The following is a 25028-nucleotide window of genomic DNA, read 5'->3' as shown; positions in this document are numbered from 1 at the left end:
ACCTTTGCACTTAAAGACTGTTGTATTGTACAGGAGTTTGTCCTGGCTGTATCAGAGGATGCCAAAGTACTTCCAGACCTCAGGGATCAGCTTACAGAGCTGGAAAGAATAACAAAAAGCAGGTTAGTTTGCATTATGTATTATAAATTCTATATAATATTTTGTTTCCCATTAGTAAACAATAAGGCACAGATCAAACTGCTCTTCCTGATTCTCCTTTAGTGCAGAAGATGCCAGATCCGCACAGAGAAAGGTAAAAAATCTCACATTTTTATGCAGAAATTTGCTCATTTTGCTCTGTTGTAAAGATCATTCCTGTTGCAGCACAAAGTCCTTCTGCAGCATTTCAATTTGGGAGACGAGAAGCCTCAGAGACGGCAGCCAATCAAGGGAGATGATGAAAGTGAGTGCTGATGAGCAGTGTGCAGTGATGGTAGAAAATAAAGGATGCCACTTTCACTTCTAACGTTTTAGGACACAATAAAAAAAAAAACAGGTTCTTAATTATGTGTTTTAATCCATTAGATTTGCACAAAGTATGAAAAAATTCTGTCATCATTGTTTCCCGGAAATCTAGACAAATTTGGAACAAGCAGCAGTACAGTAACCACTGAGTGCGGTTGAAGTGATGTGCTTGATTAGTTAATGTTTACCTGATGTAACCAGCTCTATAGAAGCAAAGCAATAGAAGCAGTCTTGGTTATAGAAGCAAGGGATTCATAGCATAAAAGACACAATATTTATGCAAACCAATGTGAGGAAGTCCATCAGAAAATGGCTTCTAATAAGTAATTCCTCCCAAAGGTGATTTTAGAAGCTTCCAAATGCTAGGATGACCTTTTTTATTGAACAAATAATAACAGCATAGAATCTGCTATCAATTTACTACATTTTATTTGAAGGTATCACAGGTAGGAGGCTTAATACAATCCCTCTCTGATGTATCTGTCGCATCTTAGATTCTATTGATCCTTTACAGAGCTTGAATCCTGTTTTATATCTATTTTTTTCTATCTCTTCCAACTTTTCCATGCAGTACTGTTCAAAGTGTTCTGCTGTGACCACACCTACACCACCATCAGGGTCTCTGTGGCGTCCTCGGTCGGGGAGGTCCTGGAAGCTGTGGCGGACAAGCTGGGGTCAGCAGAGGATCTGATCCTGGTGGGCCTCAGTTCAGCCGGAGGTGAGAGAGGCAGAAGCAACAGCTGGACATGACAAGGAAATTGCTTGAATGAAATACCAGGATCACAGATATGATGATAAATTTTCTTTCCTTATCGATTCCTTATGACTTTAATTAAACCTTCAGTAGATCCTATAGTGTGGCCTTTTGCATTTGTAATCAATGTGATAATTAATATGCTGTTTATTTAAATTGACCTTAAGGAATTGTTTAGATGGCTTTAAAATTCTGTTTGACTTTTTTAAAGTATTTTGTCATATTTTTGTTAAACATTTACCAAACAATATTTAAAATAAAGGTAATCGGTTTGATTGCTGTTCTCTTAGAAGTTTATTTAAAAAAAGAAATTACCCACAAGAGTCTACAGGCTTTTCTTAAAGCCATTTTCTTGTTTATAGTTAGAAATCTGGATTTAAAAATATATGAATATATGAAAATATTGCTGGAGGCTTCTCAGTCTCATCATGTTTAAATGCATTAGCATGACTAAATCTTTTGATTATTAAACAATTCTTTTAAGTCAGCTTTCAAACAATTAAATGTATTACAATTAAAGGTATGCATTTTTTTTTTCCTGTTTTGCCATTATTTTCAGACTTTTGGTGTTGTTAAATACCCAAACAGATTAATTGTATAGAGAATAACACATCATTGTAATGAAAGCTTCTTTTTTTTTCTTTCATATACTTTCAAAACTTTGAATAACTTAATTTTTTAATAATTTCTTCTTGGCAGAGAAAGTTGTCTTCAAGCCAAACGATGTCTCTGTCTTCTCCACGTTGAGCATAAATGGACGACTCTTTGCCTGTCAGAGGGACCAGCTGGATGTGTTGGTGTGTTGACTCAACCAAAGGGATCTTATCATGATAACGTCTACAGTCTGCTGCATTATCACACTTCCTCCATCAATGTTATTAAATAGCCTGAGTTTATTAATAAACACATTTTTTCTTTGCTTTTTAAAAACAATTATATTCAAATCTCTTTATGAAAGTGTCAATTCACTGTCTTTTATGTACTTGATGCCTTCATTGGTTTTAAAAGGAAATAATATTGCCTTGAGGTAATTATAATTATTAAATCCAGTCCATCTGTGTGTGTTTTTAACCTCTTAGTAGTCTGCATCAGCTAAAACCTATTGTCTCCTTAAGCCTCACAGATTCACATGGCTTTAATAATATCAGGTGTGAGGACAGTGGCTCCTGTGAACGAGGGTTGAAGACCTTTTAATCTATTAGACAAGTGAAATTAAGATAAGGTCCAAATATATTAGGAACTCTGTGGAAAGACTTAAAGATGCGGTTAAGGAACGTTCTCTATACATGCTGAGTTGTGATGTTTTGCAGAACATTTTCAGTCTCTTTTGATGGTTAAATCTAGAACAGACTCTCAGAGGGATTTCCTGTAGACAAGTTCTAAGAACGCACTCGCTCTTGTACTTTTAGCCATTACACTTTTAAATTTTATGTAGGGTGGCTGGTGTGTTTCATTTTTATTTTATTTTTTTAAGATTTTTGCTGTCTTTCTATGTTTTTTTTTTTATTGTTTTCTTATTAATGTTGGTCCTTAAGATCACTGTCACATTTTTTTCTTTTTTAATAATCTTTTTTTATGTGTTTGTTTATTTTTGTTTGTTTGTCTCGTGTACTGTTCAAATGAATTGACCCCGTTGGAATTAATAAAGTGGACTAATTGTGAGGCTTTTTACAATGGAAAAAACTTAAACCGTCAATTATGCACCGTCTCCCCCCCCCCTTACTGCAACATGTTCTTTGGTTTATCTTATAAAATCGTAACATAATCCGTTACAATCTGGTTAAATAGTTAAAAGAGACATGGATAATTTGAGAGTTTAATCTGATCTTCTGCGCCTCCTAGATGCCTCTACCTGAACAGGAGGGTCCATCTGTGGGGTCGCTTGCCAATTTCGAGTTGATGAGCTCCAAAGACGTGGCTTACCACATGACTTTCTATGACTGGGAGCTTTTCCATTGTGTACATGAGGTATTTCAGAGTAATGCAGACCATTAGACATAACTGTTTAATTAAATTTGCATCTAATGCTGGTGTGTACTTTTTTATTTTAGTGGACCCTTTAAGACACTAAACCCAGAAGATAAGTCATTTTTTTGTTCTCTTCCAGTTGGAACTTATCTATCACACGTTTGGGAGACAGAACGTCAACAAAACGACTGTGAACCTGGATCTCTTCCTGCAGAGATTTAATGAAATTCAGTTCTGGGTAATCACAGAGGTTTGTCTGTGTTCCCAGCTGAACAAAAGGGTTCAGCTCCTCAAGAAGTTTATCAAGATTGCTGCTCAGTACGTGGTTCTGTTTCCTCTAAGGAGTTGGCCAGTTTGCTGCTTACTAAAATGATTTAATATTTTAACCTACTTTTCATATCCTCTGTATAGCTGTAAGGAGTACAAGAATCTAAATGCCTTCTTTGCCATCATTATGGGTTTGAGTAACCCGGCGGTGAGCAGACTCAGTCAGACCTGGGAGGTGAGCGACCGTCTGTTTGGTCAACTTCTAGCTTAGCAGCACCTTAACTTCCCTTCTTTTGTTAATGTTTGCAGAAACTTCCCAGCAAATTTAAGAAGTTTTTCGGAGAATTTGAAAACCTGATGGTAATCCTTTCCCATTTTCCCCTTTTTTTAAGAGTGTTTTTTCAAAGTATTTACACCCATCAAACAATCTTAATTGTTTTTCTTTTGGGGTTTCATGCAACAGATTAATAAAAAATTACAAGTTTGGAAAGAGGACGGAAAATAATCACTAGTTAAAGTTTTTTAATAATGGAAATCTGTAAAGCCAACTTGTGATTTTAGATTTGTTTTCATGTCATTCTATTGTAGCTATGGTTGTGTGTTTAGGTTCATCACCCTATTTCAAAGTGAGACTATGTCCCAGTCACACCTCTTTCGCAGCCTCTGACAGGTTTTCTTCCAGAATTATTTTACCTCATCGGCACATTCCAGCCTATCTCTCCCTGCTGTGGGAAAGCATTTTCCCAGTATGACTCTGACACCAGCAATCTCAACATGAAGATGGTTCTGTAATTGTTTTATACTACACACAGTCTATTGCATGTAACCCAAAAAGATCAAATTTAGTCATGTCTGATCAGAGTTTCTTCATCCATGTGTCCATTTATGGTGAATCAGAAACAGTTCTTATTTCGAGTTTCCTCTTTAAGCTCCGCATAGTACAGAAGTATGAAGTGCATGGCTTATAAATGTGGTGTGAACAGACTATCAGCCTTGAGCTGCTGCTCTCTGCAGCTCCTCAGCCTCTTCACAGGGGGATTGCCATGTCTTTGCAGTTTTCCATTTATGCCAAACTTTTCTCATGTTTGAACAATGCTCCCTGATTTACATTCAGATTTTTGATCTGAAAAACAGTCTTTGAATATTAACGTATATCCACTATTTGTAAATATAGAATATAGCCTTATTTAATAAATATAATTATGATTAACCTGTGTCATTAACTAAGTGAAACGTATATACTAATCAGACCCAAACTGTTTTTTTAAACCTTTATTTTTATAAATTATGATGGTTTCTACTTACAGCTAATGAAAACACAACATTTAAGAATAGAATATTATATTTAACAATAAAAACACACATTTAAAGATAACAAATGGAGGCTAAATTTCTTTACATATTAATTTGGCTCAGCTCATATGAGAGGAGAGGAGCAGCTATAGAATATGAATAAAATAAAAATAAAAGAAATAATCATAATAATCATGATCCTGTCAAGAATGTATAGAGGTTTGTAGGAACTGGAAGAGAACTAAGGGAGACGGACAGTATAGGGTGACAGAGAGCAACTGGGAAGTACAACAGAATTCAAACTTAACTGGAATAAACTGAGATGGAGCAAAAAGAGATACGGGTGATTGGGTAAAAGGCTGGAAAAAACTTTTTCCTGGGTTTAACATATTCAAACCCAGGGATAAACATAACCTAAAGATAACTGTAACCACTAAAGAAGAAAAGGCCAGACAAAAGACTTAGTTAAATTATTAAATTATTAATTAAATTAAATTATAAACTATCCTATTATTATAGGAAATAAATATAAAAAGGTAACTGAAACACCAAGAAAAACTTTAAACTAGCATATAAATCAAAACCAGGCAAATCTTAAATACAAACACAGGAAAATATAAATCAAAAAGTAAAACCTTAAAAAAAATACATGAGCAAACATCTAAAACAAAGAAAACCATAATATAATACAACTTAAAACAGGATAAAAGAAAACACAGAATAAAATTAATCTGAGAGTAACTGAAAAGCGCAAAGTAAAAACTTAAACTGAATAAAAGTCCAAAACAGTATAAAATGGCAGATCTCCGTTGCATATTGATGAGCCCTCTTCCTGTCACTTGGTTTTACTGCTGAATTAATGAGATTTTGGTCTATCGATTCATAAAACATTTTTTTTGAAGGAAAAGAAAATACAGTCAATAGTGAATTCTATAGGATTAGATATAAAAGCGTACTGAAATGTGGTTCTCCTGTTTGGTGCTCTATATGATGTTGATTAGAAATAGAATAGAATAGAAAGGAAAATCCTTTATTGTCCAACAATAGGGAAATTGTGGCGTTACAGCAGCAAAACATTATAGCAGAAGTGGTCACATAAATGTGGACCTTCAAAAAAGTGTATAAAAATAACAGAATGAGTTAAGAAAATAAACAAATAAAATACTGTAATGTATAATGTTTTTACAATATAAATACTGTGTATCTGGAGAATAATCAATATACAGCTGTGGACATTTGTAGAGTAATGGATATTTGAAAATATCAGCAACACCAGAAATGTGTAAAAAAAAAATGACAGCAGCATGTTATTTAATTGACTAAGGTACAAAATGTGCAAAAATCAGCCTCAATGTCACAACTTATTGAAGTTGTTGGGAACAGGGATGGTTATAAAGTCTTAGAGCTTCTGGGAGGAAGGATCTGTGATAACGCTACCTGGTGCATTTAGGATGCAGCAGTCTGTCAATGAAAGCACCAGATATTATTTTAAATACCTGACCCTTGCTCCTTGGCCTGAAGTCTGCAGTGTATTATCTAACAAACCTCTGAGGCCTTTGGAGAGCACCTAAATTTCTACTGAGAATGTTTTACATTTAATTATACTTAAGGCAACTTCTGTAAGATTTTTTTTTTTTTTTTTACCAGATTTCATTATAACGATTGGGGTAAACTGGCCTGAACACAAAAAATAACTTTTCAGATTTTTCTTCTTCATTAAATTCAGGGTTTTGAGAGCAGCTCATCAATTAATAAAACTTTTTGATCGTACATACAAATGCTGCCTGTGAGTGAAAAAAGTTAATCGTTTATCACTCTAAACATTTGATCCCTATAATGAAACATAATAGTGGCCATGACATGAAGCTCAAGATAAAGCACAGTAACTGTAGTAGTAAATAACCTCCCCTGTACTTGTATAACACCTTTTCAAGTCAGGAGACTCTACATTCAGTCATTCATGCATTTATTCACACACTGATGGTGGAAAACTACACTGTAGGCACAGCTACCCTAGGGAAAAACTGACACAATATATAATTTGGCTTCCAATAAATTGATGTTTATCTTTAACACATAAAAACCTGAAAAGTTTATGGTTGTATTTTGACAAGTAGGAAAATTGCAGGAGTGTTTTTGCAATTGAAGTAGCCAAGTAAAGATCTCAGGACAGTTTGAATGTTTCTACAGGATCCGTCCAGGAACCACCGGGCGTATCGACTCACTGTTGCCAAACTGGACCCTCCCGTCATTCCCTTCATGCCCTTGATGATAAAAGGTCAGCCCTGTTGACCTGTCGGCTGTTCACTCTCATTGCAGTTTGATTACTTTGGGGTTGCACCTGTTTTCCAGCACCTTTAACTCTCGACAATTGTCTTTCTGTTTTCCTTTTATTTCCCACAGACATGACATTCACTCACGAGGGCAACAAAACATTTATCGACAATTTGGTCAATTTTGAGAAAATGGTAAGGCTCAGCAGGTGCAGATCATTGTCTGTCAATTGGTGTGAATTTCTTTCTCTTTTTTTAGTTTTCATGCAATTGCACACTGCTGACTGTTGTTTACTGTCTTACAGCGGATGATGGCTAAGACAGTGAAGACTATGAGATATTGCAGGAGTCAAACGTTCAGTAAGTGCTATTGTTGAATTGTTGTTTTCGATATTTTTGATTTTTTCTTAGCCCTTTCGTCATTTTTAATCAAACCAGGCCCTGAATCCCCTCTGGCTGGGAAGCACCACCCGGACGTTTGGACCTATGTGCGTCAGCTCAGCGTGATCGACAACCAAAGGACCCTATCCCAGCTCTCTCACAGCCTTGAGCCCCGCAGGTCTTGAAACCAGTCGGGGGCAGAAATGTTTAATTTCTGACGCTGCTGCACGACGGGATGCGGCACTCGTACTCGTATCATTTTTACTCCTGACTCAGGCAATCACATGGAGGACCTGATGAGGTGTCTGATAATGAGATATTGTTTCAGCGACGCCTTGAGCCTTTTATTACAGTCATTTGTGATTTTTCAACAACTGTAATTGTTGTGAGATGAAGTACCTCTTATATCGGTGTCATGCAGATATCATATCATATCCAACCCAAATAGGCATAGTAGATGAGGACTTCTGGTTGGTGGGGGTCTAATTTATTAGATCAATGTCTGCAATCTTGGATATAAACACAATTTAATGCTTTACTCTCAGTATTCCTGTATTTTTTTTCTTTGTATTTTTATAAAAAAACTGTTTTTTATTCCTGTTTAGGTTTGTTGTAAATTATGTACAGATATTTATTTCACTTTTAATTATTAATTCATCAAGCTTTTCCTTAAAAGCCTCAAACATGCGATATAAAAATAAAATATCAATGTATTTGTGTACTGTAATGCAGTTGGTGTCTGATGTTCTATTAGTATATTTTAGTCATAGCTTGTCAAATTAGCAAATTCCAACTTAAGTTGTGTGTAGTTTAAGGAATTATTGAAGTCTAAACATCTCACTGTCATCTCAGAACGTGTTTTTATCATGTTTTGCTTTTTAAATATATTTGCCCATATCAGGCAAGAATTAAAAATAATAAATCTTTATATGTATTTAAACTATTAACTGTATGTTTCATCTGCCGTGGTTTTATTTCAAAAACATGTTCTCATGCAGCATGTGGTGTAGTAGCTGAGAGCGCTGTCACCCTACAGGAAGAAGGTCAGGGGTCAGCTGAGGTCCTACCTGCATGGAGATTGCATTTTTCTACAGGACTGCTCAGCTGACAGCCTTGTCTGGAAACAGGACACAATAATCTTTGATGGGGCCCCAAACCATAGAAGTCTGTGACACATCAAAAATGAACATATTTAACATTTCAAGTTGATTCTTTCAAACTTCTGATTCCATCTTCCAACAATCAAATAAATAAATATTAATTTTTTAAATATTTCAAAGGCCTAGATTTATTACTCAATAAGAAAGTTAAATTGTAATTCTACAATTTCAATCAAGGTATATGGTAGACTGAGTATTTCTAGAAAGGTAGAATATATGGTGAAAGTGAAATTATTTTACCATGCTATGCCAAACAAAAGAAATTATTGTATGGAAAGCCAAAAGTGCCACAAAGGAAAAAAAACAAAAAACATATACACAGTTTTCACATTTTTTACTTTCTGCTCATGTGAATTTAGTAAATTTATTGTATCTCACCATGAACATGATGAATTATTTATAATGTAAGGACATAATAAATTATTCATCATATAAGCAGGAATTTGTTCTGTCAGAAGCAGAATTTAAATATCAGAAAATGAGTTTGAATTGCCCTTATGCAATATTTAAAATTAAATGTATTGGTTTGAAAGTGGATTTCATTAGAATTATACTGTATTTAATAATTGTGAACCTGAATAAAAACTGCGTTTTATTATTTAAAACTGAAACTATTTTAGTATTGAAAATTCATTTTTACTAAAAATATCATCAAAGAGAAAGTGACTGGAACAACGTATTCGAGTGGAAATGAATCATAATTTTGATGTGAGACCAAACATTTTTTTTTGTCATATTTTTATTCAGTAGTTTTCTTCTGCTTGAATATTCTGACTCACTGTGGTTGATAGCAGGGGTCTCTTTCATTTAGAATAATCTAAACATTTGTTTCAAAAAGCTACATTAGCTTTTGCCTTGTCACAGATATGTATTTTTGTTATTTGAAATATCAGACTTTTCACATAATTATATATTTCTGACTCATTTAAACAGTTGAACAAATCAGATGTTAGACAAATTCTTACTTTGTTTAAGTTTTAATTTTTTTTTATATTACCCGGAATGTTATCCTTGTATGGAAGAGTATTAGTCAAGTATTACTCAAAAAATTAAAAAAATTAACTGATTTTTAAATTTAATTTCAGTATACTATGAGAAAAAAGTCAGAATTCTGACTTTAATCTCAGAATTCTGACTTTAATCTTACAATTCTGACTGAATTCTGACAGCTAACAAATATGTTAGCATCAAGCTGTATCCATGCCTGTTTTAAAGACTAAACTAGCTCTCTTGTTTTAATCACCTTTCTGCGCTTCCCTTAATAAAATAGCAACGGGGACCCCTCAGGCACGTAAAAAGTCATCTAATTCCTTCATTTTCATTTTTTTTTTTTTGTTGCGCTTTATTGGCAATTCCGTGTAACAATACAAAATTATTCAAACATCAAGCATAGATATTCAACATTTGGTGAAAGTATAACTTTAAGAAAGACGAGACATAGAAGGTAAAGAAAAATAAATAAATAAATGAAATAAACAAATTAATAAATAAAATAAACATAAAATAATAATAGCTAGGGGTTTACATTCAGTTTACAGTTATTTACAAAATTGTATAATTTTATACCATTTTTCTTCTTCATAAATTTAAGTGATTGAAAATACAAATAATGTTCTTTGACATTTTCCACCAATGTGTTACTGGCCCTCTCAAACAACTCACTTCTTTGTCAGTGAAGTTAAGTTCTCCCACATCTCTTCTTTCATGGTGCCTATCTACATTAAGATCCACAATTCTGAAATTAAAGTCAGAATTCTGTGAAAAAAGTCAGTATTCTGAGATTAAAGTCAGAATACTAAGAAAAAATTCAGAATTCTGAGATTAAAGTAACAATCCTGAGATTAAAGTTAGACTTCTGAGAAAAAAGTTAGAATTCTGAGTTTAAAGTCAGAATCCTGAGATTAAAGTCAGAATTCTGACTTTTTCCCATATTAAACTGAAATATTATTTAAAAATCAATTAACTTTTTTTTTATTTTTTCACTGGCCCTAATCCTCTCCCGTATCCTTGAGTATAATCTTTGACCATTACTAAATTTACTATACAGCTGTTAACAGATGGAGAAGGTGGAAGGTTATCCCATGGTTCTCCAGCAGAGGGTGCTGATGTCATGGCTTTGCTCTCTGGAAAATGGGCTGTTCAGTCCACAGTAATCGCTCTCTCTGCCCGGGTTGCGCAACAAGCAAGAAAAAAAAAAAATCAGAAATGAAAGAGCGTCCCACGTGATTTCCCTACAACTTGGAGTTTTCTTCTATAAACTTTGTTTGCTGCCCGGCTCGTCCAGGACCACCGAGCTGCTGCTGCAGCGCCTCACATCCAACTTATGTCGGTATGTAGAGCTAATAACTGCTGTCCTCCTCTGATTGCCCCTTTCTCCCCCTCTACAGCGGGGAAACATACTGTAGCAAAGTCAGCCTGGACGGGACGGACAAGTGTGGTGGTATGCGGTTTCAGGAGATCAGGGCGTGATAGAGTAACAGGGACTTCCGTGTTGTTAGAAGCATGTATGTATTTATCACAATCAGTAGTTATTCTGGAGACCATCTGTCTTTCTTCAGGTCTGATCACAGCTCTTACCTGAGCTTTGACCAGAGCCAGTCCAAGATTATCCAGAGGCGTAGCCCGAAAATGTTTATAAGGGTGGCCAGGCATCAACCAATGTACACTGAGGGGTGGCTGATAGTGTCAAGCGAAAGATAAGACTAACTATACTTTCCTACAGCGTTTGCTAACAAACAGACTAGAGATGTCCCGATCCAGGTTTTTGCACTTCTGATCCGATACCGATACTGGCCGATACCAGCCTATCCGAACATGTATTTAAGTTTAAGTTAAAGTATTTAGCCTTAGTTGTAAGACTCATGTTGAAAAGGGTTTTAGTACTCTTGATAACATCTAGCCAGCTGAATTAGGTGAGATTGAATAAAACACAATGATTGGTAACAACAAACTTACCTGTTTATTAAGAGATAAACACAAACTGGACAAAATTATGAAATTGCACAGTGAACAGTAAAACCGTAAACAGTTAAAGGTGCAAGTATTACTGTAAGTTTTAATAAAAATGCAAAACAGACAAGAGTGGAAAATAGTCTATTAACTTAGAATCAGGACTCTACTCTTGAAAAAAGACAATGCTTAAAAAAAAATCAGTGCAAATAATAGTGAACTATTACACAAAAATGCCTTATACTCCCCAATCTCCTCCACACCTAGTCTCCATCTACACGTCGTGAAGGATAAAATAATCCCACACGGTTGACATTTTCCCCGCTATCTTCCAATTCACCTGTTTTAATGGTTAAGCCGGGAGACAGACCCAAAAAGACCTGTGGGTGTGTTGAAGGTGTTCTGGAAAATGCGGACCGGATTCGGGGAACACTGGCGCAAAATAGTGGAATGGATCGGACCAGATTTTTTTTTTTAGTCTGGATCGGCATTTTTACATGCTTTGCCGAGTACGCATTTTTTTGCCAATATCGGCGTCCGATCCGATACGTGGATCGGATCGGGACAAGTCTAAAACAGACACATATATTTAAACATCCATGCTTTCTAGATAAAAGGTATAGTGGATAAAATACTTTCATGTTTGAGTTCTGGGGCAAACATCCGTTGTCATTACTTCCCTACTTTTATCAGTAATCATTCTGCATAAAATTGATATTTACAAATACTAATATCTACATAAATTGATTATTTATTACATTTTTATTAAAATAGTTATTTATCTATGATTTCACTGAAGACTCCTAGATGAATGCAGATACACATCATTTTCTCTTTACCCCATAAAACACAAAATCTAGATCTGAAAAGAGCAAGATTTCTGTACTTATCATCTTTAATGTTAGTACTATTGATGTGCATAATTAACCACGGTGTTTTTGTTGTCAAGAAATTATGAATACATAAAAAAAATAGTAAGTAATATATGAAAAATTTAAATGAATACTCCACTTGAGAGTATTACTGCTGCCACCATCTGTATTAGAAGGGAAAAAATGGTAGAAGTGGCCAATGGGGTGGCCATGGCCACCCCTGGCCCCCCATCTAGCTCCACCCCTGAGATTAACTAGGGCTTCATGATGAGTGGCAGGGCCCCACTTCTGTTAATTGACTAATGGGCTTCTAATATTATTTATCAGCAATTCAACTATTATATTGACAGTATTTTAAACATATCGCTTAAACATCTGTTCATTGACTTTTCATGACTCATCAGAAAAGGCAAATAATAAATGTTGGAGACAAGTTAGAGATACAGATCTTTGGTACAATCAGCAATGATCTACAAAGAAATGTGAGTGATTTTTCAAGATTATGAGATTAAGGTTTAAATAGTTTTGAAATGTTGAAATGTCAGTTTTTATTTTCATTTAGTTTTGACTTCCGATTTTTCAATTCTAGTTTAGTATTTATCATCTAGTCAATGTTTACATTTTTTGAAAATGCTTAGTTTGTATTCGTTTCTGTTTTGGTTGTGGTTTTGGTCTGTTATATAATACAATTTACATACAAGGGGCAGGACAAAAAAAAAAAGAAAAATTACAGAAATCCCTAAGCACAGACCACCGCAGCGACATAAATGACCTGACTGTCATACCTGCCATCTGGTGTCATAATGCAATCAAGCAAAAAAGCAAAAAAAACAAACATATTAATACATTATGATAAATACAAAAACAATTACTAAGTAGATTAGTTTTAATTAGTTTTGTAAACTCTTATTACTATTTTAGTTAGTTTTTTTCTTGCAAGCTATTTTTTATATTTAATAAACAATTATTGAACTTTATTGATCTCACACTGGAGAAATGTATCTCTGCTTTTAACCCATCTGCAGTGGATGGTGAGCAGTGTGGAGTTAAGGGTCGTGCTCAGAGACCCAGAGTGGCAATCTGTGGGAGTGGGGCTTCAACTCAGAACCTTAGGATTCCAAGCTGTATGCCCTGACCACTAGGCCACTCCCACCCAGTGTTTTTTTTTTTATTCTAGTGTTCAGTGTTTTGTTAGTTTTAGCTAACAATAATAACTTTGAGTGAGATTTAAATGTTTGTGCAGCACAGACACAACCACCAGATATGAATAAATAAAAAGCATTAAATTTACACTAATAATAGTGACCACAGTCATTCAATGTTGAGCTTAAAGAGCCCTGATTGGCCATGAATTGACCCTAGATCAAGTAATGAATGTAGTTGTGCTAGGATCACTCTTCGGTGAGGAAGTTATTGAGAGAAGACAGATCTAGTTTCATCATCAGAGTGATAAAAAAATAGTTTGACTTCAATTTATTTTGATAGGATAAATGTCTTTCAAAAACATGCTACAAGCCAAAAAGGTCATTTTAACATACAAAAATATAATTTAATAAATTAGAATAGGAATGTATTCTGGTATGATCCTAGTGTAATTAGTGTTGCGCCGATGCTATGTTTTTGCCCCGATACCTGGCTGTGCAGTATTGGCCGATACCAATACCATAACGATACCATCTGTTTGAAATTGATGTGTGTATATATGAAGAACTCCATACTACTTGGATGTAAAATAATTGCCATCATGGCTTTGTCAAAAGTACAAAGTGAATCCAGTAGAACTTTTTATTGCCGTCCTGGAATGGGTCACAATAGTTGAATATACCGCCGATACTGGTATCGGTATCGGTATCGGTGCAACACTAGTTGTAATACAGTGCTTTTAAATTCTGTTTATTTTTTCAACAGGTCAAAAAGTTACTTATGAAATAAAGTGAATAAAAACACAAAAACGGTTTGAAGGTAGAAAAGGAAAATGTATTTTCTTGTTGCTTTAAGATTATAATTTTTTTTAGTTCTATTCTCTATTTCCTGGGAACTGCTTGAGATGTTGGTCATCTGCTGGAAATATCACAGATAGGGAAAGAGTTTGACCAAACTGAGAAACTTTACAGTGAATGCTAAAGCTAACAGCATCAATTACTAATATACAAACCTAAAGACAGTCTTTATTTATCATTAATAGAATACTACAATTGTGTTTAAGAGCAGATCTGTATAACACAACCTATTGTCTCTCTCTTATACTGAGAAATGCACCTCTACTCCTAGATAAAAATGAACGTTCAGGGAAAAAAAGGCTGCTCTTTTGTTTTTTCATTTGCAATTATAGAAAACATGGTTTTTATCACACATAACAGTAAATCAGAGCTTGAAAAGCTCTAAAATATTAAGTCAGACACCACCTTTTCCGTGAGCTTGTAAATAATGTATTATATTTTGATGTGGTGCACATTATGTTTTCAGCTGTGAAAAGAGGTCAGTTAAGAAGTTAATGAGGTATGGCATAATTCTTTTATTTCAGTTTTATAATTTATCAATAAACCTGTCCCATGAATTGGATCGTCTTTTAGACATCTAGGAATGCAGAAAAGGTTTATGAATGGTTTGCTTTAAAAAACTAAAATCAATCTTGTTGATGAAGTGTAGTGCACAAACGGGGACAAGCTTTGGTGTTCATTGTATCACATTAGTGAAATTATCTAAAATATATATTTTTGATGCACTAAAATAGGAATATCAACAGTATGTATTAGGAATATCCCGATTCGATATTAGTCAAAAAGCTAATATTGGATTTTATCAGCCAGTATCTAAAATCTCCAATATTTTTCATGCTGATAGAAATACTCTGCTTCTGTTAAAAGTTTCTGTTACCCAGAGGTTCACTTTACACAAATTAAGCAATGAAAGCTGGTATTATTTGTGCTAATATCGTATCACGTCAATATCGGTATCGGCCGATTCTTAAAGCTGCAATATCGGTATCAGAAATGAAAAAGTTGTATCGGGACGTCCTTAGTATGTATCCATGTTTTATTTTACTAAAAAAGTAAATATAAAAATATTGACATTGTTGGCTAACTCAGGCAGAAATAGAAATATTAAATCTGTGTTTGATTTCTGCCAAAAGAAATGAAACACAAATATCTGTTAATATTGCATTTCAAGTTGAACCATAACCATAAGTTTCACTTTGATTGCAGGTGACATATTTGTCTGGTTCTTTTTTTCTTTTATATCCTTCTTTTCAAATTCAATATTGTAAATTAGTCATCCAGTAAAGTTAGATGCAACTTTAAAGGTATGCTTAATTCTGATTAAAATTCATCTTTAAATCATATATTTTAATATCCATAAATATATAATTTATTATACTGTTGTTTGCTTATACTGGGGGCTGTTCCTGGATTTGCCATATGGCCGTCAGATGTGATTGCACAATGAAGCAGTGTTTGCTGTCAGGTGAGAAATCGGCATCAATAACCGGAGGAGTGCCACTATATCCCAGTAACCCTGGTTTCTTGAGTGGTCAGACAATACCGGAGGGTGGGGAGGGAGCTGGGCTACTGAGCAAATTGCTTTGAAGCTAAGTATAGCATGAATACAAGTAAATCAGCAGAAAGCAGCGGCTCCCCTCTGCGACAATGGAGACATTTCCCACTGTGATGGATAGTAATCCCAATGAAGACCAAGGTAACAGCCTTTTAAGAGCTGTAATTGCTCTGCTGTAAATGGGGAAACCCGGGAATAATAACAGAGCTACAATTTCCTGTAATGATGGAATTATTATTATTTTTTCTATTTCTTTTTTTTTTTTTGGTACAAGATGCTTTTATGCTGTTTCAGACAAACAAGGGAGGTGAAAATCAATCTGTGTGGATTCTACTGTGGCATCTCCCTACATGGGTTTACAAATCATGTTTGGCCTCAACGTGAGCAGAGATGGCTCATTCTCAGCTCGGAAAGATAAAGAGAATATGAGAATCCCTCCCTGCTTTTGCATTGGTTTATAATCATAATCCCAGCTTGTAGTCTGACTTGACCCAAACACAAAAGGAAAAGTCAGGCTGTGGCTGAATCATCTCCAGCATCCTGATACAAGCAGAGAAGTAGCCTTTTATTTTTAGTTGGAGCATAGCTGATTTATTGATTTATTTTTTATAGCATTAGGTTGGGCTCATCCCCTTGTCCCGAAGCGGAGTCAGAGCTGAGCCTCATTATGAGATGTCGTCTCCCAGGGTGTCCTTCGTACACATCAAGTTCGAAGACATCCTCTTCTATGAGAACTGCGGCGGTGGCAGCTTCGGGAGCGTGTACCGGGCCAGGTGGATCTCCCAGGACAAAGAGGTTGCAGTGAAGAAACTGCTGAAGATTGAGAACGAGGTAGGAGACGTAATTGCCCTGGGGGCCCTTTCATATACTTTTTAATTGTCAGTGTGGTAATCATTTTAATTACTACCCCATTTAGCTGGATGTGGTGACTTTTTTTACCCATCACTCATGGTCATTATGCTCGCCCACTCTGAGAAATTGTACTGCAAGAAGAAACATTTATTGCCAAAGGAAAGAAAGTGTTTGGCACAATTACTGCAAAAACTGCTCTTGAGATCTCTTTGAAAGCACAGACTAGTTGTCTTGAGGACAATAAAAAAAAGAAAAGATTTATCTTTGAAATGTTTTCACTGGAAATTGTTTTACATTTGTTGGCCTTTTCAACGTTTGAATATTGCCCATTGTTTCTTTTATGAAACTCTTAGAGATTACAGATATCCATTCAGCTTCACTCAGCTGCTAAAGAGATGATTGTTCAGTGAAAATGATAATGTAATCCTTTCACATTGAACCAATTGTTCCCTTAATTATAGACTGTGATAACAATTAAATGAACTCATTCTGTCAGGTTTCTGTTCGTTCAAGAAACAGCCAGACGTAAGCTTTTCTGGGCAAAAAGGAGACATGAATAGGTCTTTATATCTATATATCTATATATCTATAGATATATAGATATATATCTATATATATGTTATCTTTTATCACTTTAGGATGGAAAATACATTTGAAAATACTTAAAAGTAATCTTTTCTTACTTTAAAAGGTTTTACTGAAAGTATTGCAAGGAGAGCTTTCCACGCAGATCATTCAGGGATATATCTGCCCTTCTTTTACACTTCGTAGACACTTTTTCTCCATGACCATTTTCAAAGAACCTCAGTGAAAAAGGTGAGCTTCAATGACTGTCTGAATCCGTAGCTCACCACAGATATGCTCCTGAATGTGCACATGTGCAGAAAAAGATAGCTAACGGTACGAGCAGGTAGGATGGCCTTAAATAAACATATGACCTGAATGATTGACAATTAAGAGGACCACTTATTTTGATGATCCACCCGGAAATAAAAGTTCATCCTCTATACTTTTAAGGAATCACCTTAAGCCGGGCTTGCACTGTGCTATTTTTTCAATCGTTGCACGCAGCTACAGCTCAGCTACAAAACCGCAGTGTTACATTGTACAGTGTGAGTTCACAGCTCACAATGCATGTTCAGAGCGACGCTTTGATGCGATCTACCTGCTCACACTCTACGTCTGAAAACCACGTCGGACTTAGCTCTGCAGTGAGATGGAGCTACTCGGACTCGTCTATCCGGAAGCCAAACCAGTAGAAGAGGAATATGAAGCTCACTAGAGTGAAACGTGTTGCCATGGAGATTTGTGCAACTTTGTGCTGAAAGCCCTAAAAAGAAAAGGCGACAATGTATTTGGACAAAGACATGGCTGAGCTAACGTGGATACTACGGCCTGTAAATTTTACAGAAAGTAGTACAATTCACTTGCACCCCCACCATGCTTCTGCGTTTTCATCTGAGAAGAAGAAGAATCCTTGTTTGCACATGCCCACTGAGCGATTTGCCCACGACGGTCGACTGAAAATCAAACATGTTAGATTTTCTCCTGACCTTACAAATCCTGAGCAGTAGGTGGTCGTCAGAGGCTGGTCAGCCCTCGTTACCCCCTGTAAACTACATGAAGCACGATCAGGCTGAAAGTTGGCCCAATTGAAAAATTCTTGCTCGACTGGAAAGTCACCTGGAAAGGGGCAAAAAAATCACACAGTGTAAGCCCGGCTTAAAAGGATCTGAGGCTTGAACCAAATGTCTGGAAACCCACAGTTCTATTCTTCTTGTCAATTTCTTTGTGTTTTCACTTAATGCGACACAAGGAATCAGTGTGTCTGAGCTGTCCTTAAAATTATAAACATCCCCTGGTGTTAACTCAAATGTTATGAAATCACCTAATAGAATGTCACAAATGTATGAAACATTACATTAAGATATTGAAGATTATTTTGGCTATCCTAACTGACCTAAAACATCAAAGATGTACCTGATTTAATGATAGTTAAAGAAAACAACAGTGTCTTTTCATAAAATACACAGCAGGGTAGTTGGCCAGATGGGACTATATGAAACAAAACTCAATAATAATATACACTGTTGTTTAAATGTCCTAGAAATGCAACTTATGTTAACACTACTTTAAGAAACAATGTATGAATTTGTATACAATTCCATAAAGCCACATGTACTATAAGATGATTAAGTGATTCAAGCTTTGTGGTAATTTTTTCAGTACAACAGTTTCAGAGAAAAGAAAAGACTAGATTGAAGACTATGTTACTACATATTTATATCCATCTTTGTAACCCATGATGGGATCATTGGCAGCTTTACGCATGCATTATATATTGAGCAGGTATCCTAACTGCTGTCTTTGCTCTGACTGCATGCAAAGCTTTATGAATAAGGCAGCTGCCTGTGCCTGTGAGACAGCACTCAGGGAAGTATGGAGAGACTTATCCCAGCTCTCGCTGCTCTCTTTAGACAGTAATAGTAGAACGATTGCTGATGTGAAGTTGTTCAACATTTAAAGTGTTTTAACATTTTTTAAGTATTCTGAGGATTTGGTGGCTTTATTTTGCTAGTGGGATGTGAAAAAAATAATAAAATTCAACATAATCCATGTTTAGTGTCTAAACCTTTGTATATATTCCTATGCATGATTGTTTTATAAGATGAACCCCAGCTTTATATAGGCGTCAATTCTGCTGTTGCACAAGCAAAGAGTAAGTTATGTTTGCAGTAACATCACAGTGCTTTTTTTTTTTTTTTAACAAATATTGATAATTAGCCTATCTTGGGCTGGAAGTTGAATTCACTATTGACCGCTCTACAATCTACTAGTGATCACAAGTAATCAGATCATTATTTGTTGAGTTTATTAGTAAAGTTGTCCTGTTCCGTGAATCAACTCCAATTAAAAAACATGCAGACATGAAGAAATCTTCAGTAGTGCAGACAAAGTGTGTGAATAGTGCAACGTTGAATTAAATAACTTGTTACTGTCTTGTTGAATTGATATTTCCATAGCTGTTTTAATACAACTGTTTTTGAGGAGTTCACAGAATATGTGACAGACAGGTTTAAATCCTAGGCCATATTTGCTTTAGTATAGAAGCCACATATCTTTATGTTTCTTTTAAACAGATGGCAAATATTGCAATAGTTGGGGGAAAATGTTTCCAAAATTATAGCGCAAAGTAAAAAGGTCTCTGCTAGTTTGTATTTATTTACAAGGTATTACTGGAGCAAAGCTAACTTGCTACAAGTTAGAAATGCAGTTATTTCATTATATTTAAGTATGTTTTAGGTTAATGTAGAGAACGTGGTAGCTGTTCATGCTCTGTGCATGCTGCTCTCATCAAAACCTCACCTTTGTAACTTGAGAGGGTCAGATACGTCACTGAAGGAGTCATGTGACCCAGAATGCTGCTTTTGCATTCTGAGTTTCCTTAAAACATGAGAGCAAACTAAATTAAAAGTTGTTGTTGGGCATCAAAGTAGATATGACACTAACACGATGGGGCATCTAGAGGGTCGAATGTGGCCTCTACTAATAACCCCATGACTTCTAAATCTGCTGGTCCAAAGACGTCTATTATATTGAGGTAGACTGTTTATTTGATGTGCTGTTAGAATCATGTTATGCTGATATCGACTGTTCATTAAATACTGAGAATATAAAAACTGTTGGTTTTTATAACCCATTACAGCTACCGTGCTTGTAGAATATACCAAATTACCAACTTTCTAACCTGCATTGTCTCAATATAAAGTAAATTTTTATGTTTCTATGTTTTACATAATCTGCACTAAATATGTAGAATATTGGGTGTTTAAATTTTTCTAAGGTTTTGTAGGCATTAGTGACTTATCGTCTCGTTACAAATAAGAAAAAACTTTTCCATGACCTCTTTGGGACCTTTCTGGTTTTCAGCTAATTCCAGTGCAGACAAAGTTTATTCTTTTGCGCTCTTCTTTATGATGTGCCACCTACCAAAGTATGATCAGTAAGATTCCCCAGATCAACATTTATGTACTAGTGTGAGAATTTTTTTGTCAATGTTTTATCTTGTTTGATTCCTTAAAGTTAGTTTGTCTATACTCCACATTATTTAGACCAAAAAGAATAATAAATTATATTTGTCCTTTTTTTCTGTTGCTCAGGCGGAAATCCTCAGCGTCCTCAGTCACCGCAACATCATCCAGTTTTATGGTGCGATTGTTGAAGCTCCAAACTATGGAATTGTCACTGGTGAGTGTGAAAATCGTAAACCTTTAATGCTTTTCCTGCCCTATGAGGAATCAAACGCCATAAAATTACAAAAATAAAACTCAATAAAAACAAAAGCTGCATTTGCATCTTTTCTCACATTAGTTTCCGTACAGCAAATATGAAAAGTAAATACATTATTCAGGAAGTTTACAGTTTCATGCATCCTTTTTGCATGCATCCATCATACATTTTTTTCAAATAGTCCTGCTCTATTTAGCAATGCTGTACTCTGAGCCTGCGGTAGGCCAAACCGTGACCTACTGTAATAAGTCTGCTGTGTACCTTTTTTTTAACCAGGTTGTATAATTTAGGGGATTAGCCATGTGTTCATTATGCTCCGAAAATAAATGGCTGCACTCTTACGTTGGATTTTCTGAAAAAAAACAACAACAAAAAAAACCGTAACAAAAATAACTTTTCCTTTTTTATGTTATCTACCCAAGTCAAAATCTTTCATGAACCATTATTTCTTTAAAACCTCTTGCTTATCCAGGTTATTATGGATGAACTTGTTTGGCTTTGAATTATGTATCCAGATCTGGTAATGCCAGTCCTCATCCTGATATCAGTAGTTTTAGATTTTTTAATTAAACACAGTGTTTTTTATCATCCCATAAAAATTGTCTTAGCAACCTGTCCCAATTTTCAAAATACCTGAGAGGTATATAGCTTGGTAAGTTTTGAAATAGGAATAAAAATGTAGCTACAGTTGTCATCTTAATTGATTTTAATCTTTCAAAAATTGAGAGAATCAGTATCTTCCATCTATTAAAGTCCGCCCTAACTTTTTCTATTAAGTTGGCATAATTTATATCCAGTAAATTTCCCATGATTTTTGGTATCTGTACCCCTAGGTATTTTAGATTTTTTACAGCCCCATTTAAAATTGTATTTACTCTTTACCACCTTATCTAGTTTCCCCATAATCATTGCTTCAGTTTTATGTACATTTAGCTTATACCCTGAATAATCGCTGTACCGTTGAATTTCATTCATAAGATCTTCTAGAGAGTTTTCAACATTTGTCATTGTTATCATTACATTACACTGCCTAGAGCGCCAATTTATATTCACATTCATCTGTCTAAACTCCATTTATATTTTCATTTTGTCGAATAGTTTCTGCTACAGGTTCCAGACATAAAGCAAAGACCAATGAGGAGAGGCTATCTCCCTGCTTTAAAACACCATACAGAATAAAAGTATTTCACAAAGATCTATTTATTTAGCTGATGCTTCTGGGCTCTTATATATAATCCTGAGAATGTCTATGATATTTTCATCAAAACCAAATTATCATATAAATTAAAGTGCCATCAACATTATAGATGATAGAGTTTGGTCTCTCTTTTTGTGTTCTGTCCTGTTTCTCTTCTGGACACAGCTCTGGCTTCAGTGCTTGTGTCGTACGTCTTTTTCCTTGAACCCAGATGACCTCAGCAGAAAGCTGCTCATACTGAGCCTGCTTCTGCTGGAGGTTTCTATCTGATCCACATATCGGATCAGGGCATCTCTAGAGTTAATAATCTGATTGAAATGTCTGTGAAGTACCTTGAGATTACATGAGTGGTTGTGTGTTGAATAGAAAGCCAAAAGAAAAATCAAATATAATATATATAAAACATATATTTATATTTTGCAAAACACTAATAAATCAGATTATTCTCTTCATTTAACAAATGTGACTAGCTAGAACCTTCCCATATTATATGCATCATATGTTGCTTGTTTTTTTTTTTTGTAAGTTGGGAATAATCAGACATCTTTCAAAGCATAAAACTTTGTTTAAATAAGCAAATTTTAGGTGAATCAGCAGGTTAGAGCTTAAATAAAACTGGAAGTAGACATTTATGCTATTTACACTACTCTGAAGCCGATCCGTGTTAGGTTCGGACCGAGCTTGGATCAGTTAACAGTGCTCAGCTTGGTTCTTTACAAAGAGATCCTGGAAGTAAAAAGGCCAAGTTTTTAGTTCAGGTGGAAAGGAAAAATTCCTATAATAATGAAACACAGCAATGAACATTGGCTGAACAAAAGACCTGAAACCATCTTCTAGAGCACAGAGTCCCAACTGGGGTACCCCTAGTGGTCCGCAAGTGCATCGCAAGGGGTACATAAAAAAATTTTATTTCTTAGGTAGTAAAATAAAATAGGGCTGGGATCTGTTTTCCTTGTGAGGACCCAATTGGAAAATTAAAAAAGCTTTTTTCAGCCAAAAAGTAAATTTTTCTTATATGTTTGTCTAAACAGATTTGGTTTGTCTAAACAGACTGGTTTCAGCTGTTTTTCACAGTGAGCTATCAGAGCTCATCAAAGCAGCTCAGGTATCTTGACAAAGAAAAACTACTAAGGTCAGTCTGAATAATTTTTGTTCAGTATTTTGCTCCCAATTTATTAAGTTTAAATGTGATTATAAAGGAGTAAACCAGAGGGGCTTCGGTTTTATAAATGCAGGTTTATTTTGTATTTATTTCGATTCCTTAGTAACTTCCAGGCAATATATTTTTTATAATAATAATAATGTAATCAGTTATTGGACATTCCACTTTTGGACAGGCATCAGTACTTTTGACTGTCTGGGTCACCAACTCCCCTTCTCTTAAATATATATATATATATTCTTATATGCCTTAACAGTAGGTTTGAATAGACAAAGGCATGGCTACATCTGTTATTTTCTGATTGGTTCAGCCACTCAGAACCTGAACCAGTAATAAAAGGCTGCAGCCTGAACTTGGTTTACATAAACAAGTAAGTGTTCGGTGACTGAAAGCCCAACTATCTGTGAAGTTTAAAAAGGATTGCAGAACCCTCTCCCTCATTTCTAATGTCCTGCCCCTATTTAAACAAAGATCAGTCTTTGTTGAGGAAATATGCTGTGAATGAAAGCTGCTGTCGAGTCACACCCACATCCACTGCAAGCCCTTTCACCTCCTTTCATCCAGGCTTGGCGCTTACATGATTAACTGACGATCACATTTCTTAAAGCTGAAATTTTCATCCCAAATCAAAATATATGCATAAAAAAATTCAGTATGATATACAGGTACTTCTCAGTGGATTGAAAAGATCAAGTTATTTGATTTTACCCACTTTACTCCGTCTCATACAATATAACAGAGGAAACACGATTAGCAATCACTTTTTAAACTATATCTTCAACTTAATTTATTGCAAATGATGTCACAAGTTTAGACTTGTATGTAGTCACAATTTGTTTTTATTTCTTAAAACTTTCTACTCCATCTCAATCTAAATGATTTCGTAGTTAAATTTTGTAAAATAAAATAGATATCAGTTGTAGCTTTTTAAAATAAAATTTCCTCTGCACTCATTATTATGATGTTTTCATAAATAGTTCCAGCAAATTATTTGTCTGGATATTTAGTTTTCAAACTGGTAACCACATCACTACATGTCCTGCAATTGATTGTTTCTGTTAATTTGATCATTTTTTATGTAATTCTTAAACATGTTTCTCAGAAATTTGAATATGTCATATATAAGGAAATATTTTAATTATAGAAATGTTATTTAATGACATAAGCATAAGCGTCACTGGACCCTTCACATATGGAAAATCATTGCTAAACAGCATGAATTCTACTAATGAAATATTAATGAAAAGTTTAGTATAAGAAAAAACTGCAGTGATAAAGGTCCTTAAATTACAGGGATAAAAACCAAAGACCATTTAAGCATTTTTGGCCCAGTTTTCCTTTTTGAGTTGAATTATTCCAGTGGCAATTCCTCATTGAATACTAGCGATGCTAAACCTCCGCTGTAAATTTCCTGAAATAATTGGTCGAATATGCATTGTTAAACTTCATAAATGTAGTCATTAAAACTGCATTAAATGTACTCTATAATGCGTTGAAGAAAAAGCGATCATTCAGGAACAGCCATGTTGTGCTGAACTGTCACTGTGGTTTCTGGAGTTTATTATCTCAGAGCGCTTCACAACAGCTAT

The 25028-nt window shown here is 35.0% G+C and overlaps 2 protein-coding genes across 5 annotated transcripts in view; both read left to right on the top strand.

Moving 5' to 3' along the window:
- LOC107085744 (rap guanine nucleotide exchange factor 4-like) overlaps window positions 1–8253 on the top strand; it is a 47116-nt gene extending 38863 nt beyond the window's left edge. For all 3 annotated transcript variants that reach the window (XM_015376265.1, XM_015376266.1, XM_015376267.1), the window contains 13 exons: window positions 34–122; window positions 223–253; window positions 325–403; window positions 1037–1183; window positions 1919–2016; window positions 3062–3187; window positions 3327–3505; window positions 3599–3689; window positions 3764–3814; window positions 6938–7025; window positions 7151–7215; window positions 7326–7380; window positions 7459–8253. In XM_015376265.1, coding sequence (XP_015231751.1) covers window positions 34–122; window positions 223–253; window positions 325–403; window positions 1037–1183; window positions 1919–2016; window positions 3062–3187; window positions 3327–3505; window positions 3599–3689; window positions 3764–3814; window positions 6938–7025; window positions 7151–7215; window positions 7326–7380; window positions 7459–7586 — 1227 coding nt within the window. In that variant the 3' untranslated portion in view covers window positions 7587–8253. The remainder of the gene's footprint in view (window positions 1–33; window positions 123–222; window positions 254–324; window positions 404–1036; window positions 1184–1918; window positions 2017–3061; window positions 3188–3326; window positions 3506–3598; window positions 3690–3763; window positions 3815–6937; window positions 7026–7150; window positions 7216–7325; window positions 7381–7458) is intronic.
- Window positions 8254–10757: 2504 nt separating this feature from the next.
- LOC107085741 (mitogen-activated protein kinase kinase kinase MLT-like) overlaps window positions 10758–25028 on the top strand; it is a 41522-nt gene continuing 27251 nt past the window's right edge. The window contains exons 1-3 of one of the 2 annotated variants that reach the window (XM_015376262.1): window positions 10758–10890; window positions 16550–16768; window positions 20950–21037. In XM_015376262.1, coding sequence (XP_015231748.1) covers window positions 16610–16768; window positions 20950–21037 — 247 coding nt within the window. In that variant the 5' untranslated portion in view covers window positions 10758–10890; window positions 16550–16609. Of the gene's footprint in view, window positions 10891–16549; window positions 16769–20949; window positions 21038–25028 lie in introns of those variants that run through there. The other variant, XM_015376263.1, reaches the window with a different exon arrangement.

Source organism: Cyprinodon variegatus, unplaced genomic scaffold (genome assembly GCF_000732505.1).
Source record: "Cyprinodon variegatus isolate N-32 unplaced genomic scaffold, C_variegatus-1.0 Scaffold132, whole genome shotgun sequence".
Lineage (NCBI taxonomy): Eukaryota > Metazoa > Chordata > Actinopteri > Cyprinodontiformes > Cyprinodontidae > Cyprinodon > Cyprinodon variegatus.
This window is presented reverse-complemented; position numbering and strand designations above follow the sequence as displayed.